Genomic DNA, 17,444 nt, shown 5'->3' with positions numbered 1-17,444 from the left:
TGGGAGGGGCACGAGGGCGGGGTGGGGGTGTCAGCACGGGAGGAGGAGCCGCGAGGGGTCGGGGACACCGCCGTAGGGACAGAGCACCACCGCGTGGTTGGACGCGTCAGCGACAGCTGGGACACCGGGATCGGGCTGGGGGCGTCGCGTTAGGGTCGGGGCATCACCGCGGGCTGTGGGCACCAACAAGAGGTCGGAGGCGCCCACAGCAGTGGGAGGGCGTGACCATGAGGTTGGGGGCACCGAGAGAGGGCTGGGGGTCAGGGTTGTGCCGCTCCTCTCCGCGCCGCTCCCCGCTTCCCATCCCGACCCCTCCCAGCCCAGAATCTCCCAGAGAAGGGGCAGAGCCTGGAGAAAAGGCTTTATTGCGCAGTGGGGGACGGGGAGGAGCAGTGGGGTGGAGGAGGAGCGGGGCGCCCCAGCCCAGGCACAGGGCAGGGAGCTTAGAAGCACTTTCGGTGGACGATGGAGGGCCCGGCCTCGTCGTACTCGGGTTTGCTGATCCACATCTGCTGGAAGGTGGAGAGGGACGCCAGGATGGAGCCGCCGATCCACACCGAGTACTTCCGCTCTGGCGGAGCGATGATCTGCCGAGGAACAGTCCGTTAGCACGAGAGTGGGGCCCCCAAAGCGACCCGGGGCTGCCCCACTGAAGGGAGGGCTTGGGGTGGGATGACCCCCCACCACCTACTTTGATCTTCATGGTGCTGGGGGCCAGCGCTGTGATTTCCTTCTGCATGCGGTCGGCGATGCCGGGGTACATGGTGGTGCCGCCGGACAGCACGTTGTTGGCGTACAGGTCCTTGCGGATGTCGATGTCACACTTCATGATGGAGTTGTAGGTGGTCTCGTGGATGCCGGCCGATTCCATGCCTGGGGAGGGGGGGCAGGGAGGCTCTCAGCACCCCCAACCGCCCCACACCTCCACAGGGCTCCCCCCAGAGCAGCGGGGTGCGCTGGGACGCAAGTCATGGTGTGTCACTGGGGGCAGCAGGGGGTGGGCTCACCGATAAATGAGGGCTGGAAGAGGGTCTCGGGGCAGCGGAAGCGCTCGTTGCCGATGGTGATGACCTGCCCATCGGGCAGCTCGTAGCTCTTCTCCAGGGAGGAGGAGGAGGCGGCCGTGGCCATCTCGTTCTCGAAGTCCAGGGCCACATAGCACAGCTTCTCCTTGATGTCACGCACGATTTCCCTCTCGGCTGCAGGGGGCGGGTGGGCTCAGCGTGGTTCTGCAGGACCCCGTCCCCACCACCCCCGTCCCCGACCCCGTACCGGTGGTGACAAAGGAGTAGCCCCTCTCGGTGAGGATCTTCATGAGGTAGTCAGTGAGGTCGCGGCCGGCCAGGTCCAGACGCATGATGGCGTGGGGCAGAGCGTAGCCCTCGTAGATGGGCACGTTGTGGGTGACGCCGTCCCCGGAGTCGAGGACAATGCCTGGAAGGGGAAGAAGGGTGAGGGACGGGCTCGGAGCCATCCAAAGGGACCCTGATGGTGGACACCATATGCGGAACTCACCGGTGGTGCGGCCGGACGCATAGAGGGAGAGCACGGCCTGGATGGCGACGTACATGGCCGGGACATTGAAGGTCTCAAACATGATCTGTGAGGAAGGGTGGTGGGTTGGATGGGGACACACATCTCCATGCCCCTCCGCTCACACTGAACCCCACGGTGCGTGCGGTGCCGTACCTGGGTCATCTTCTCCCGGTTGGCTTTAGGGTTGAGCGGTGCCTCGGTCAGCAGTGTGGGGTGCTCCTCGGGAGCCACGCGCAGCTCATTGTAGAAGGAATGGTGCCAGATCTACGCAGGCAGAGGGGAGGTGGGGTCATCCCATGGGATGGACCGGGGGCTTCTCCCCGCTCCCTGTCTCGGGAGGGCTCTCACCTTCTCCATGTCATCCCAGTTGGTGATGATGCCGTGCTCAATGGGGTATTTGAGTGTGAGGATACCCCTCTTGCTCTGCGCCTCATCACCCACGTAGCTGTCTTTCTGCCCCATGCCTACCATGACTCCCTAATGCCAGCAGGAGAAACAGTCTCATTAGCCTCATTTAGGTAATTAGAGGAAGGAACAGAGCAGGGAGACACCCGAGTACCCACCTGGTGCCGGGGCCGCCCCACGATGGAGGGGAAGACGGCACGGGGGGCATCATCGCCAGCAAAGCCGGCTTTGCAGAGCCCGGAGCCGTTGTCGCAGACCAGGGCGGTGGTCTCCTCCTCGCACATGGTGGGGCCGGGAGAGGCTGGCACTCAGGGGGACCTGGGGGAAAAGCTGGGGTGGGGGCACGGGGAGAAAGCATTAAACACAGCAGTGGGGTTGCGGCGTTGTGCCTGGCTGCCAGGTTGGGCTTTGCGTGGTTTGAGGATCTGAGTTCTTTTGCTGCAGGGGATGCACAGCTCTGCAAAATCCTTTGTGGGCCGCGATGCTCAAAGTGGGGCAATGCTCAGCCCCAGCACTGCTCCTTCAGCTCGTGCCATCTGATGCCCGAAGTTTGTTCCAAAGCTGCTGGCTCACGGCTGGGAGCTCCGCATGGGATCCCGAGCCCATAGCCCTGAGTGGGGCAGGCGATGCCCTCTGCACAGTGGTGGCTGTTCCCATCTCAGTGACAACTTCTTTGCAGCCTTTCCCAAAAATGGGAAAAAAATGCCTGAATGTGCTCTCTCCAGACTGGAGGAAAGGAGGCAAATTGCCCAAAATATAATAACAATAATAATAGTAATAAAGACAGGGATTTCTCCATGCCTGGAATCGCACGACCCGTGCTGGCTGCAGCCCGGTTCTCTTTGGCTCCGTGGAAGCCCCTGGCTGGAGGGGTTGTGATGGGGCTCACCCCCTCCCCCTCCACCGTGCAATGTAAACGAAGCTGGGGGTACCCCAAAGCCCCAGGGCACCCCAAAGCCCCCAGGGATGTGGGGGGGGGGGTGGAGGTTGTTCCTTCCTGTTCCCGCAAGCAAAGAGAAATCAGTGCTGGGCAGTACTCACCGCAGACGTGAGAGCTTCTTTCCTCTGGGACCGAGTCCCGAGCTGCTTTGGTATAAATACCACAAGCCCGCGAAACCTCAGAGGCGGATCCTCTCTACACAAAGACCCTAAATAGGCTAAGTGATGGTGTGTTAGCCATATGGCCATATAAGGTGTTTTATTGCATTAAATTGACCTTGGACTGATGGTAGGACCCGGCACAGTTAATTATTGTAAGGAAAAAAAAAATCTACGTGGGGATGCTTAGGAGGCAACATCCCATTGGTGAGTCTGTTCCTTTTATGCTACGCTTCGATAAACAGGCGAGACACAAGTCCTTATAAGTGACGTTCAGCAAAAGCGACGTGGAGGTTCTCCGCTCTGACGGCCTTTGGTCCTCTCTGGCCCCAGCCGTGCCCGGGAGGGCGGTGGCTGTAGGGATGGCCCCGAGCTGTGCTGTGCACCTGAGTCAGAATCGTGGCATATCCCGAGTCAGAAGGGGTTCAGCATCCCAACAGGACGCCAGGTGATGGGCGGTGCGTCACAGCCCCGAGGCACTGAGCTCCATCCCCACACCCGGCATCCCCACCTGGGGGGGGGGGGGGGGGTTCCCTCCGCGGGGATTTTTCCCTCCCATCGTGTCTGTTGGGGGCAGGGACCCCGCAGGGCAAATGAGCCCAACTCAGTGCAAGACTGAAGATGCTGTGGGAGTCCTGGAGGTGCTGCATTCATCCTGACAGGGAAAAGCTCCCCTGGACGCCGTGCAGCCTGGCCCAAACCCCAAATCCTCATTCTTGAGCCCCACACGGTCCTTCCAAGCCTGGCCCCGCACGTGGGTGCACCCTCAGCTTTCCTCCAAGAGGATTTGGAAGCAGGATGAGCCCCAATCCCAGGGCGAGGGAGAGATCTGCTGCCCCTGAGCAGGAACGGGCCCACCCCAGCACTTCCCCGAAGGGGCAGGCACTTTTTAAGGGCAGCCGTCCTATTCTGGGGCCTCTTAGTAGTGCCCGAGGGTGGGAGGAAGCCACGGAGAGCTATGGGAAGTAAAGCTACACCTGGGGAAACTGAGGCACGGGGCAGGCACTGCGTCCTGCTTTGTTTTACTGCATCCCAATCCGTGCTCGGGGTGAGGATGCAGAAGTGTGGGTGCAGCAGTGAGGACCCACGAGCTGTGGGGCCGCTGCCAAAAGGGACAAGGGGATGTCCTGCACGGCATCGGAACTGTCACCGTGCCGGTGAGGACGTAGGTACGGTCCCAGAGCGTCCCACAGCGGTGGCTCTGCCCCGGTTCTCCCCCATCCCTGGGGGCTGGGTCATCCCGGCTGTGCACACCCGCGGCTCACGCGAGACACCCACAACCGCCTTCATCCCAGCCCGGGTCGCCCGGCCCGCTGCCAAACATGAGGTCACCGAGGCAAAAGGTTGCCATATATGACAAGCTGCAAAAAAAAAATAAAATAATAATAATAATAATAAAAAAAATCCAACTCAGCATTGCGGCAAAGGGAAAAAAAAAAGAAGAAATAAAAAGGGAGTGGGATGGAGGCAACCTGGCCACGGGGCTCCGCTGCGCTCACAACTGCAGGGGGACCACGGCCGCACAGAGCTGGCACAGCCGCATCCCGGCGTCAGCTGTGCCCAAAACCACAGCACCTCCACCGCGAGCCCCCGCCGCGCCCAACCCGCAGCCGTCCCAGCCCCTCCTCAGCCCCCTGCTTCAACCCCACGGCCACGCGGGGCCGTCCCACGGCCGCGCCTCTCCCTGCGCTGGGGCTGAGCCTCGGCACGGGGAGCGTGAAGCTGGGACCGCGGTGGCGGAGCCCGGAGCAGACGCAGCCTAAAAAGGAAAGGTTCGGCCACCGCAGCCAATCCAACCGCCGGAGCGTGGCCGTGCCCGGGCTGCAGGGAGGGCCGCCGCCGGGCCGGGATGCTCGCAGGAACGCCCGGCATCCCACGGCACGCGAGGCCAAGCCCGGTGCCACGAGTGGGAGGGGGCTGCAGGCTGAGGACGGCCGGGGACCTCGGCACCTCCCTATATGGGTAACGTTCGCACGTTCCGCCGCGGGCTCCCGGCTGGGAGCTCGGGGATGAGTTTGGGTCCGTTCCCGCGTGTGAGGGCACGGGACGTGGGGAAAGCCCCCCCGCAAAACGCGCAGCCCTCGTTGTTGCAGGAAACAAAGCGTTCCTGCATCGAGCGGCTTCGTCCGGGCTTCACGTGAAGGGCCCACGGTGCCGTCCGTGGGGAGATGGGTGGGGCAGTGGGATGCGGGAACGCAGCGCTCGCCCCGATGCAACGACTCAGTGGGTCCAAGTGCAAAAACGCGATTGGAAAAGGCAGCAGCACACAGAGCAGTGAGAAGCACAGCCCTCGGGCACAGCTGCACTGCGAGGAATCCAAAAAATCCCCCACGAGGGTTTATGGGTCACTGGGACAACTGGGAGGAGGCAGCTCCGTGCCCCCAGCTCCTCTCTGCTCGCTGCCACGCTCAGCTCAGACACGAGGCTTTCAGGGACAGGGATCTCAGGTGTGCCCACTGTGATATGCACCAGGAATCGGAAGGAAGAGCTGCTCCAAGAGCTGCGAGGTGCAGGCTGGAAGGAGCAGGCTGCTTCCTTCCACCTATGGGCAGGGGATGCACGCCCTGGCAGCAAAACCCACCACAGAGAACAGCTGAAAGAAGTGGGGTCAGAAAGTGGGCTCCCAGGGTCGTCATGAGATCCCACTGCTAAAGCTGTGCAGATAACTGCAGCAGCAGTTTGTCACACAGGAGCCAAAGGAGGTGGCTGTTGCAGACGAACCATAAACACGTGGATTCCCTCCCCCCTTCTCAGCAGCTCCTTCCAGCCCAAGGAGTTAAAAGAAAACAAGCGAGAGAAGCAGCCCATAATACAACCTGTCTGTATTAAACTGTACACCAGCATTGTTTGCCGTTCTGTAGGTAGGAGTGCAAGGACACAAGGTATTTCACATGGCTGTGTGTCTCCCAGGTGGGAAGGCAGCTCCAGCCCTCCCCCCGACACATGCAGACGATCAGAGCATCCTGACAGAGGACACGGAGAGGTGGTGTGTCAGCTTTGAGCCTTCCACTTCTCATAGTGCTTTTTTAATGCTGACACACACACGGAGCTCAGCGTGGACAGCGCAGGGAGGCGAGCTCACCGCTCAGCTTTCAACAATGAGGAGTACAGAGAAGGGCCCCAGATGGTGGACTGCATCATGGCAGCACCGTGGAGCACTTGGTTTGGCGAGGACAGACTTTATAATGCTCTAAGGACTGCAGTCAGGAGCTGGGAGTGTTTAAGGATACAAGCAACACTGCATGCCCGGAGTTGGGGTGAGCAGCTGAGCCCCACGTGTGGATCAACCATGGAGTGCACTGACACTGCAGCCCAGAGCTGGGAGAGCCTCCTCTGTCACATCACCAGCACCAGCCAGACCCAAACCCTCACCAGAGGGAATGCCCCATACAGGAAAAGGAAGAAAGTGAACAGATATCCCCTCACCACTGCTGGAGTTAAGCAGTGCTGCATGCAGGAATCTTCTCGCCCCAAACTCTAGAATTAGGAGTTCCCAAAGGAAAAGGAGTGCACATCAGTTGGGCCCCTTGTTGCTCCACTGAGCAGGAATCTGAGCACCAGGAGGGAGGATGTGCTCTGAGGGTCAGCGAGGATGGGCTCTTGCATGAAGCAAGAGATGTTAGGAAGGTTTAAAATTAAACTATAGCAAAGATTTATCTGCTCCAACCAGCCATGGTCAGGCCATAATTTACCAACCCAAAATGAGGCAAAGCAGAACATGGGTTAATTTAGGCAAGTCCCACTTTGGAAAGCACTTGAAGAGGTTTCACAGCTTAAGGTTGCAGCAACTTGCAGGACCCCCCACCCAAGAAGCTGGTCAAGCCACAGATTAAATAATTGCTTCAGTGTTAGCTTCTGTCTTTGAATCTCCAGTTAGCTTTTCCCTGCACCATGAACCTCTACACTATTTCACCAGACCAACACCAGGCACTGAGTTCGCGTGCTCCTGCTGAGCTCAGGGCACCGATTTCACCGTGACTGCTCAGAGAAAAAGGGGAAGGGGCATTACACGGTAGAAATCATCTGCTACAGTAGGAACCAAAATGTTACCTAGGCCTAGAGGGAAGGTAGATGGTTTTACAGTGAACTGTCAAGGCCAGAGGCCTATCGTAGATCCATCAGCACCACATCTCTCTCGACTACTGACACATGATTGCATGTCTGGAAGAGAAAGAAGAAATGGGGTTATTCAGATGTTCCCACAGCTCAGCTGTCTCCTCGACCTCCTGACACCATCTGCATCCCACGGCCTGAGAACGGCCTCTCTGCAGTGAAGAAGGAAGACCAGGAATTACAGCCCAGCCCAGTGCCATGCAGAGAGCAGGGCAGGACACAAATACAAACCTCTCCCTCAGACACAAACCTTTGCTGCTGCCTGGATCCATTTCTGCAGAGAAGTGCACTACCTCACATGTCCTGCACACTCTATCGAGTCAGAAAGATTTGCATCCCGACTCCAGTGAGGAGCAGGCCCCTGTGAGGCTCTCTCCTGTCCTGGGCCATAGAGCAGTGGTTCACCATAGATACAAACTCAAGTGAACTGTCCAGTATGCTAACATGTGGTACTACAGTTCCCAGTGCCCTGTGGGGTGACTTACAGTGAAGAGAGGAGGGTCCTTGGAGTGTGGGTGGAATCCTTTCTGTCGACACGAAGAGATCTCCTGCAGGCCATGCTCTGTCAGCTTGAAAAACCCTGTCCTGGAGCAAATAAACACAAATTCCATGTAGCTCAAGCCTCTGCACTTGAAAAACGTGTTCAAATCTGCTTGTCTCAAGCATGAGACCCCGTGCACTCTGCAAGGCACTCCTCTCCCAGCTCTGTGGCTGCTCCCTGCCACGGGTGGGCAACCAGACTTACTCCTGGTATTTTGGAGAGCACACAATAGCGATGGACTCTGGCAACATCATCTGGTAGGAGCAGTGTGTGTGCAGATCAACGCTGGAGAGGAAAGCTGTCTGCGTGGGGTGAGTCTGAAACACAGGGTTAAAAAAGAGAGAACACAACAGTGGGTTTGGACAGGTTTTTTCAAACAGACTGCACCTGCCAAATGAAGGTGGTAATGGTAAAGATGCACAGCTCCTCACGTGGCACAGAGGAATGTGAAAGTGGCTCTGGATTGCCCCAAAACATATCTGCTCCTCCTTTGCATTTGGAAAAGAGTACAGGAGAAGCTCTACTTTTCTGGCCACATCCCTCGCAAACTGCTATTTTAACGTCCAGCATTTCCTTTGCCTCAAATGCATGACACCTTGCAGGGCAGCCACTTCACACACTTCTGAAGTGCGCCAACCACTGGGGCACAGTGTCACCAGACACACAACACATCACCACGACACTTCAAGAGATCACATTCCGTGAAGATGGCCGAGCTATTAAAAATCTCAGACAACATCCAACACCCCCAGCTCTGGCTGAGAGATTTCACAGCCTAACTCCGGCAGAAAGGCCTCTCCTTCTTCCCCTGTAAGGTTTTTTTTTTGTTGCCAAGGATAGCAGAGAGCTCAAAGGGATTCCCGAGGTCCCCTGGACGTTACGGGGCCATCACAGACACCCGCACATATCAGGCACACTCAGCAGGAATTTATTTGTCAAAGTCTGCAAAGCAGCTGCTGCTTTCGAGAGATTACTCAGCAGCACCAAACGTTTTGCTTGGCACGGATCCGACTGCCAAAGGCTCCACGGGGACAGGCAGCAGGGAGCCAGTGGAGGAATCTGGAGCTGGCACATCCTGCGGCAGAGCAGCACACAGCTGTCTGCAAAAAGCTGTGCTACTGTAGGGACACATCACTGGAGAGGCCACGTGCTGACAGCAGGAGCTCCAAGTCTGCTTTAAGCCCAACATCCCACTTGCAAGGGACCTTTAGGAAGGGATCTGAACCCCTGGCAGGCCTGAATTTCTCAAGCAACGTGAGTTGTGACCAAGACTGCATCATGGAGAGATCGGATGGAAAGGATGCTGTCAGCTCCACATCAAATCCTCCATCAGATCCTCCTCCACCAGCCCATCTCCCCACACTCCTTTCTTTCGTTCCCAGCTGAAAGCAAGGTCAGCCTGGATGTGAAGCAGGGATGAGAGGCTCACGTGGATCCAGCCGAGCGTAACGAGGCCGTGCTGGTCCTGGATCAGGAAGAGCTCCTCCTCGTTCTCAGTGTTGCAATAATCAGGGCCTCCATACTGCTTGGGAACGATGACGTGGGTTATGGTGAACTCATTCCTCATCTGCAAGGCAGCACAGGGAAGCTGTTACCCTCCAGAAACGCCCCCCAAACAGGAAACACTGCTGCCGCCCACTGGTGCAAAGGTAATTTCCTAAGCTTTGGGAATGAAGCATTCCTGTGTTCATCACTCAGGGGCCCAGCAAGGGGAAGAGCAGCTCTAGAAACAAGCCCATCTACCATCCATGGAAACTGTGTGGTAACGGTGTCTGAAAAAGGAGCCACAGATTCACTCTGGGTCAGACCATGGCTATAAGTACATCTTCCCTGCGAGCACCCACAGGAGACCAGGGAAGCCCTGGACACCCATCTGAAGGAAACCTCTGCACTCATTAAGAGCTGGTGCCTCATAGTTAAATAGGCATCAAGTACCTGGTGGCAGCCAGATTGCAGAAAGCTGCTACGTCAAACTATTTCATTTCAAAGCAAACTTCTGTGAGCAAAACAGCCCCAGATGACAGGGGAGAGAGGCTGGAGCTGCCAAGAGGAAGCCATGCACTTAAACTCTTCAAGGGAAAACTCTTCAGCCTGTGCTTGCACAGCCTTGTCTTGGTGAAGGTCCTGGAACTCACAGCGATCAGAGAGAGGAAGCTGAGCACCCACGGGACCTGCTGGCTGCCACTCCACACTGAGGCACAGTCCCTCACATACGGTCTGAGGAAATCTTTGGGTTAAAAGCAGAGGCAGCCCGGCCCTAACACCTGTATGAAATCCCAGCCATCAGTGAAACTGCATGTTGGCAGAGTCCTCCAACCACTTCTAAAGCTACTGTACTTAAAGAAAAGGCCTCTGTAATGCTTCCAGGGGCTTAATTACTATGATCACCTTACCAGCTTACCACAGAGGATCCCACAGGTCTCCACACCTCGGGCCGTGTTGGCATCAGCCAGCTGGAGGAATTTATGGCACAACTCTCTAGGGACGATGACCAGGCGAAGGACATCCATACCTGCAGCTGTGGGCAGAATTGGGAACACAATGAGCAACGATAGCCAGTGTCACTGGAGAGGTGTTCCCTCAGTCTAGACCTAAAGTGGCTAGACTGAAAAAAAATCAGCCTGGAAATATTAACTGCTCTAATGTCTACTCTTACATCAGCAGTCACAGACAAAGTCACAGTGACACTTCAGAAAGGACAGCCAATACCTCTTTCAAAACAGAGAAAGAGATATGTAGAAAGAAAAGATGATTAGGTCTATTAGCATGTATTTGGTTAAAGAAAATGAAAACAACAAATGCTTACAAAATGTCATTTAAAAGTAAGATGTTTCTCTGGTCAAGAACCAGTCACTTGGAAATGTCTGAATCACTATTTTGGATCTGTATTTGGCAAAAGAGGAGAATTCAGTCAGTCTAGCCAGGAACTAAGCCCCTATCTCCAAAAAGTATTTAGATCTAGGAAGATCAAAAGCCAAACAGGTTGTAGATTTTAGGAGAGCAGAGAGAGACCAGGGTCCCATTACCAAGAGGAAACAGTTCTCCCCAGCCCTGCAGACCTTTGCTGGACACTGGGGAGAGCATCCCCAGTTGATTGGAAGACCAAATCCCCAGAAGGGATGGAGATCTGACGAGACAGTTCCAAGAACCTCCCAGACACCTCAGCTCCTTGGCTGTGTTTGGTTCAGCCCCAGAAAGGGAGAAGGATGCAGTGAGATGTACTAACTGTTTTCTGTGCTCCCCAAAGCACCAGGTTTCAAAGATCTGTCCACAGCAGGAGGTTTGGATGAGACAGTCCCCACTGATGGACTCGCAGGGTGAACTGGAGAGCCAGGAACCCTTGGGGTTAAATCAGTAGGTGGCTTTTCCATGCCAGGGATGAGGGGCCCATCCAGACACTCAGGACTTGGCTCTGGCTTTCCAAATTCCTGCACTATCCTCAAACGTTCCTTTTCCAGCTCCTGTCGTCGAATCATCTCCTCGAAGGCAAGAAACTGCTCTTGCTCTGCCTGCTGCTGCTTCATTAAGGCTACACGATTTCTTTCCTCTTCCAGTTGCTGCTGCAAAGCCAAGTTGCGTGCATCTTCTTCTTCCTTCTCTTTCTGCAAGGAGAAATACGCCCCAGGACATCAGCAGACCCAAAGGACATCAGCAAATATCACTCCTTTAGAGCTGCAGCTTCCAACCTGCTTGCAATCGCAGACCACCTCTAATGGCTCTGCAGAAATTAACCAGCAAGATGTACTTCCTGCCCAGAAGTTTCACCTTACCAAACAGAGATCAGCACTTCTATCAGAAAACCAGCTAGACCAGGGGAATAAACTGCTGCCTTCCCCATGCCCTTGTGTGGGAATATGATTCTAGACTGATTGCTCTCTCTTCTCTCCAACACAGCACTTTCTTAAAGAAAAATGACTGCAGAGCTTTCTGCTTTGCCCACAGAACCCCAGATCCTCACTCACACTGCTATGAGGCATCTGCTGAAGTTCTGAGCCATAGGCCTCACACACTGTGACAAAAAGAAAACCAAATAAATGTCCCAGATCAGACTGCAACCAGGACGTGCAGCGAAATGAGATGTAGGGAAACCCATGACAAGTTCACCCACGTAATGACAGCAGGGACAGCCCCATGCCACAGGTGATAAGGATGGTCTCTGAAAGCTGGGGCCCCCCAGAGTTCACATTTCAGAGTGCTCAGGGAGCCCTGCAGACCTCTTCCAAACTCTTTGTGGTAGAGGGTTTTCCCAGCAAGCAGAAACCCTCCTCTCACTCACCTTCTGCTCAATGTACTTGGCATAGTCCTTACTGTACCTCTGTAATAGCTCTTTCTTCAGGTATTCAGCTCTGGGGAATGCTACTTCCTTCAGTTGCTGAAGGGAGGAAACACAATTCTAAGCATAAGAGCACCAAGGTAAGAAAAGCAGGCCCAGAATGGATGAAAGAATCAATAGAAAATAAACCCCAAAGCATTTTCAACAGCAGCCACTGAAGACTTGGAGCATTACTACTTACTTTCATTGTCTCCTTCTTTTCAGGTATGACAGCAGTTTTGTAATCACGATGCTTTGGCAGCTTCTCAATGAAGAGCCTATAAACACAGGAGAGAAAATACATTCCTGAATCCCAGCAGAATGGTGCAAGCACAAAACAAGCACAAGCAAATGGCACTTTGGGAGGTACACATCATTTGCCTCCAGCACAGTACCTGTGCTCTGCCACATCCCTGTCCTGCAATCAGGACAGCTGTCTGCCTCTCTGCAATAAACCCTCCACCAAACAGTGCCCTCCTGAGCTCTCCATGGCACGCAGGGACCTTGTTCAGCCCCAGAAGAGCACCTTGCACAGTACTTTTCTCCCATCTGGGCTTTGGTGATGATCCTCAGGGATAAATACTTCCTTAATTTTTTTTTTCTTTTCTTTTGGAACAGAAACACTGATAAACTGGTCTAAAACATCAAGGATGCTGTCAACATGTTTCAGGAAGGTCTGGGGCATCTGCCTTCACCTCTGAGAACATCCAAAGGGAGAACAGACATGCTCAAGGACTCATTTAACTCAGTGCTCACACGGTCCTTCTGCATGGGGGGAGAGAACAGTTTCTGCAAGAGAAGGAGACATTAACTCAGATCTGGAATAGGAAACCTGCAGAAAGGCTGTGCACAACAACCCCAGGAGGTCAGGGTAATATTTCAGGCCCTTTTTGGGCAGCAGTGCTGGTTCTAAAGACCTTGCTCCCAGCGCAGATACAAACAGTTTAATTTGTGGTTTCTCTACAGATTAACCTGCACCAGGGTAGCAGCTCCTCCCCCTTCCAGGGAGTAGTTTAGGACACAGAGAAAGAACACTGCAAGTACAACAGCAAGGTGGGATGTCCACAGACGCAGGGCAGCCTACTCCAGCTCAGCCCCACAGGGCTTCCCAGCCTGGAGGCATCCCCTCATCACCCCTGAGTCCAAACCCAGTGTCTGAGCACGGTGTCCCAATGCTCCCGTGCCCACTGCCCTGGGGAGCTGTGCCATGCACACTGCTCCCTGGTGCAGAATCTCTTCCCTACCCCCAGCTGCCCCTCCCCTGTTGCAGCCCCACGCTGTTCCCTTGGTCCTGGTCACTGTCACCAGAGAGCAGAGCTCAGCACTGTCCCTGTGCTCCCCGTGAGGAGCTGCAGCTGCCACGAGGCCTCCCCTCAGCCCCCTCTGCTCTGGGATGAACAAACCATGGGACCTCTCCTCATCTGCACAGTCCTCCTTTGGATGCTCTCCAACAGTTTTATGTCCTTCTTGTAACGTGGTGGCCCAACCTGCACCTGGGGCACGAGGTGAGGCTGCACCACCACAGAGCACAACAGGAACAACAGCAATGAGCAGAGACAGAGCAGGGAGCAGCCCTGTGTGCAGGCAGAAGGCGAGAGAGCACCCGGAGTGCAGCACAAAGAGAGCAGAGCCAAGGGGGAAAGCCACAGTGTGAGCAGAAAGCTTTCCTCGTGCCACGAAACCGCTGTGTGAGCACTAAATAAATCCATCTGCTCTAAAACCCCAACCCTCTGGGAAACTCTTCACAATCCCAGCTCTTGGTTGTGCTCGTGGTTTCCATGGAGAGCATGAGGATGTTCTTGCCAGAGACCACGGGATCAGCACAGCCATGGCACGGAGAAACTGTGAGGTCCCAGCTCGGGGCTGGTGGATGTAAAGTAGGTCACTGTGTCGAGGAGACAGAACAAGGCTGCAACTGCTGCCAACAGCTTGAAGATTAAAATGGAAGGGATTAATTAAGAAGGATTAAGAGCAGATGCTGGCCTGGGGAAGACAGAAGAAACAGCAGAGGCAGCTGGCTTTCCACAAGGCACAAGGGGGAACAGCGAGCAGGGGGGTGCAGGGAGGACTCAGGCAGACAGAGGAAGACTTGGAGGGAAGAGCAGGCAGCAGCAAGCTGAGGAAGGAGGAAGAGGAGGACTCTGCATTCTCTGAATAAGAATACTTCACGCTTCCTACCCACAGCCCAGATGAGGCTTGGCAAGACTTAAACCCCCAGCCCAACACCAGAAGTTATGGGTTTGTTCAAACTTCTGACTGCTGTGAGTCCGCTGTGAACGCAGCAGCAGCTTGGCACTCAGCAGCCACATCGTAGGCTATTTTTAAGCACTGCTACAGCACACATGCCAAACCAGTGTCTCTCGAGTCCCTTAACACTGGACAAACCAGGAATCCTCATCTCCCAGGAAATTCACGTCATATTTCCCTGCTCTGCTCTTTCTTGGCTCAAAGAAGTCCCTACTGAAACTGACAGAGATCCAAGGAGAACAAACCCGTTCTGACTGGTGCAGAAGCTGTTAATGAAGAAAAACAAGCAGATGTCTTTCAAGGTGACAAGAATGACATCTCTAAATTCCAGCCTGGTTGTTCTTAGAGACACTCATGCCTTCCTCCTCCCTGCTATGGGACGGGCTGGGTATAAGCTTCATTTCAGCATGGGAAACAGAAATGCTGAAGACGTGGCCAAGATCAGGTGGGCTGAGGCCAAGAATGAAACTGGCTGCCTCAGTGGGAACTGCAGTGTGGATCCACCCTCAATTTGTCCCATATCCATCTAAAATTCTCCCCAAACTGATGGCTCTCTCTCAGGTGTCAGTACCATGGGGAGTGTCCAGTAGGGAAATAAAGGGACGTACAGCTTCCTAAAGCCACGCAGTCAACACCAAGCCAAGGACTTGCTCCTGAGGATAGCATGCTTGCTCCTAACAGAGACACCACGTGCAGAGCTGTAACCAGGAGCCTCTCACACTTCTCAGGGCTGAAGTCCTCCTCTTCACAAAGCTGCAGCCTGCACTAGTCCATACATTCCTGCCAGGGGGCTCTGAGGAAAGACAGCCAAGCCCAGAGTTACAGCAGTGACCACAGATTTGGGCTGAAGTACCCAGAAAGAGGGGTGTGAATAAATCAAATCCCATTTCTAGAAACGGGAGAGCAAAGCTGTCTCCATCACAGACTCCAATGACAGCACTCTGCTTTTGCCTTCAGACCACAGCCTCAGGGAAGGACACCTCAAACACCGCTCTGCCAAGCCTCTCACTGCTACAAGAGCTACAGCATTACTCTTCCATTTAAAGAAATGTGACGATGACATTAACTTTGTATCTTCAGATAATCCAAGCTGGCAGCTCACGCTCATCAGCATGAGAAATCACACTGCCAAAAGGGAAAGCTTTTCACCTCTTCTGCAGCCCGAGAGCCAGGCTAATGTAAACGCCACAGGCATCTGAAAGTTGCTGGAGAGACAGCACACCAGCACCTACCATTGCTGTAATGAAAGAGCAGAGGCACGTTTTGTCCATTTGTTTAGTTAAAGAGCTTCTCGTTCAGCCTCAGCTATGTAACCAGCCTGGAAACCTTCCACACTTTGCAGCTCCCTACGCAGCCTCCCAGAGAGCACACGACAATGACCATAAAAGCTCAGGAAGTGCAAGGAGGGAAGAAAAGCTAATCAGAGAAAAATGTATTGGGTTGAAGGAGGCCGGGGCAGGAGCCCTGTGCACGGAGGCAGGCAGGGAGGGAAAACACCCATGGAAATGCCAAGCTCATTCTGGAGAAGCGGGTAGCACAGGAGCACCAGGAAGCAGACCCAACCCTCTGGTAAGTGCAAACCATGTGAAAATGGGAGGATCTGGGCCAAAAAGGATACTCAGTGCTGTTGGGATATTTCCTGAGCATCACTACCTTCAGCCCTTTGAATGCAGAGAGGCACACGTTTGCACCACTCATACTCTGAGCTGCTCAGACACAAGCCAGAGCTGCTGCCACGTCACTGCATCGGCACGCTGTACGCTCTGCTCAGCAGCGTAGCTTTCAGACCCAAGATGGTTTGTTCCCAGCCAGCTGTGGAGGTGACAGCAGGAACGTCTCCACACTCGTCCACATGGACAGCCCCACTGGAGAGCTGGCAGCTATGATACCAAACAGGGTCTCGAGTGGGTTTGTGTGCAACCTCTGGCTTTTCTGAAGAGTGTTTAGAGCCCAGAGATCTTACGTAGTGTCCAAGTCAGCAGACTGAGGTCAGGTTGTTCAGGCTTTCACTCTTTCCCCCATGTCTCCCCTCAGAAGGGTCTGGGTGCACACATACATGCACGGTGTGTGTGTGTGGGGGGGGAATTACACTATTTCTAAGTAGAACTAAACATCCAATGCTACACGATTGATTTCTGAGCTGAAGGAGGAATGTGGTGACTGCTGTTAAAGGTTGAAGTAGCTTAAACATAAAGAAGGTTTCTCCTCTGAAGCTGGTCTATCAGAGAACCACCAACCAGCCTTTATCTCGTTCTGCTACTGAGACCTTTGACCAGTGATGCCTGCCAATCGATATGAATTCACAGTTTTTGAGGTCAACATAACCACTCTGCAGCTATAAAGTGCCAGATTTTTAAATAAAAGGAGCCAACAACTTCCTCCTGCTGACAGAAGTTGCTATGAGACAGAGCTATATATGGTCAGTTCGATCTTGAAGGGAACTTTTACTGACATTCTACAAAGCAATGAGCTTGTACCTTGCACTTTCACAATCTGGTCACCCCAACCAGGTCAGCTGTCTCAGTTCAAAAGGAGCAAAGATCTAGACAGAACCTGGTTCTTCCGGCTCAGCAATACCTCACAGTGCTTATACACACACAAAATAACCAACTTAAACCCCACAGCCCCATGCATCAACACAAGTTAGTAGCAACAAAGCAGAGCTGCTCTTACGTGATGTATTTGTTGTATAAAATGAAGGCATGTTCAATATTGCCCTCCTCTGAGTAAACGGACGCCATGCGGAGCATTTCCACGCCGGAGCGATAGTAGCGTCGTGGTGGGACATCCTCACTCACTTCCACTGCACTCCCCACGTGGATCAGGCTTCGGACACGCTCCTCTGGTGGGAGGCTGACATCAGCATGGTTGGGCATAACGAGGCACATCAAACCCGCCGCAGTGCTGACCAGCTCTGCAGTGGGAGGAAAGCCAAGGGAGTCAAAACCACCACGGAATGGGTAACTTGTTCCAGTTCCCCTGACAGAAATCACCCTTCCCGCAGCTGGAAAGCATTTAATACAAAAGGTCAGGGGCTCCTGAGGGAGAAACGTGGGAGAAGGCAAGCTCTTTTTGGACACAGCACTTGGATATTAACCTTTGCGACCAGAAAAGTGGCCATGAACTCAAGATCATTCCTTGGGTAACCTATTTCAACCTGAAGTCTGAGTGATACGAATCCTACCCAAAACA

The 17,444-nt window shown here is 54.2% G+C and overlaps 3 protein-coding genes across 4 annotated transcripts in view; 1 reads left to right on the top strand and 2 right to left on the bottom strand.

Moving 5' to 3' along the window:
- Window positions 1-17,444, top strand: part of ANXA4 (annexin A4) — an 81,871-nt gene that overhangs the window by 38,806 nt on the left and 25,621 nt on the right. The gene's annotated exons all lie outside the window — the stretch shown is intronic.
- ACTG2 (actin gamma 2, smooth muscle) lies at window positions 349-3,084 on the bottom strand. Its single transcript, XM_065745159.1, has 9 exons — window positions 2,983-3,084; window positions 2,100-2,271; window positions 1,885-2,013; window positions 1,690-1,800; window positions 1,516-1,600; window positions 1,273-1,434; window positions 1,008-1,199; window positions 692-873; window positions 349-587 (listed from the first exon to the last, which is right to left on the bottom strand). The coding sequence occupies exons 2-9, from the start codon at window positions 2,223-2,225 to the stop codon at window positions 444-446; spliced, it is 1,131 nt and encodes a 376-aa protein (XP_065601231.1). The 5' UTR covers window positions 2,226-2,271; window positions 2,983-3,084; the 3' UTR covers window positions 349-443.
- STAMBP (STAM binding protein) lies at window positions 6,247-17,341 on the bottom strand. Of its 2 annotated transcripts, XM_065745157.1 has the most exons (9): window positions 16,926-17,341; window positions 12,208-12,283; window positions 11,970-12,065; window positions 10,920-11,295; window positions 10,087-10,211; window positions 9,123-9,260; window positions 7,898-8,010; window positions 7,638-7,737; window positions 6,247-7,200 (listed from the first exon to the last, which is right to left on the bottom strand). In XM_065745157.1, exons 1-9 carry the CDS (start codon window positions 17,138-17,140, stop codon window positions 7,144-7,146), a joined length of 1,296 nt encoding a protein of 431 aa, XP_065601229.1. In that variant the 5' UTR covers window positions 17,141-17,341; the 3' UTR covers window positions 6,247-7,143. The 2 variants fall into 2 exon arrangements, with proteins under 2 accessions (XP_065601229.1, XP_065601228.1); XM_065745156.1 differs by lacking the exon at window positions 11,970-12,065 and having other exon boundaries at window positions 16,926-17,241.

The sequence above is a fragment of the Cyrtonyx montezumae genome, unplaced genomic scaffold (assembly GCF_038088225.1).
Source record: "Cyrtonyx montezumae isolate F1298 unplaced genomic scaffold, pur_monq_1.0 scaffold_33, whole genome shotgun sequence".
NCBI classification, from domain to species: Eukaryota; Metazoa; Chordata; class Aves; order Galliformes; family Odontophoridae; genus Cyrtonyx; species Cyrtonyx montezumae.
Note: the sequence above shows the minus strand (reverse complement) of the source record. Positions and strands in the feature narration are given on the sequence as shown.

What these genes read in the sequence shown, in the direction of transcription:
- ACTG2 (XM_065745159.1), bottom strand. Translation starts at nt 2,225, where the DNA reads ATGTGCGAGGAGGAGACCACCGCCCTGGTCTGCGACAACGGCTCCGGG. An exon ending in TGGGGCGGCCCCGGCACCAG is followed by an intron (nt 2,014 to 2,099) that starts GTGGGTACTCGG and finishes TGCTGGCATTAG; the next exon opens with GGAGTCATGGTAGGCATGGG. An exon ending in TGCGTCCGGCCGCACCACCG is followed by an intron (nt 1,435 to 1,515) that starts GTGAGTTCCGCA and finishes TTCCCCTTCCAG; the next exon opens with GCATTGTCCTCGACTCCGGG.
- STAMBP (XM_065745157.1), bottom strand. Translation starts at nt 17,140, where the DNA reads ATGTGCCTCGTTATGCCCAACCATGCTGATGTCAGCCTCCCACCAGAG. An exon ending in TGCTCTCCAAAATACCAGGA is followed by an intron (nt 7,738 to 7,897) that starts GTAAGTCTGGTT and finishes TATTTGCTCCAG; the next exon opens with GACAGGGTTTTTCAAGCTGA. An exon ending in AGGACCCTCCTCTCTTCACT is followed by an intron (nt 7,201 to 7,637) that starts GTAAGTCACCCC and finishes TTTCTCTTCCAG; the next exon opens with ACATGCAATCATGTGTCAGT.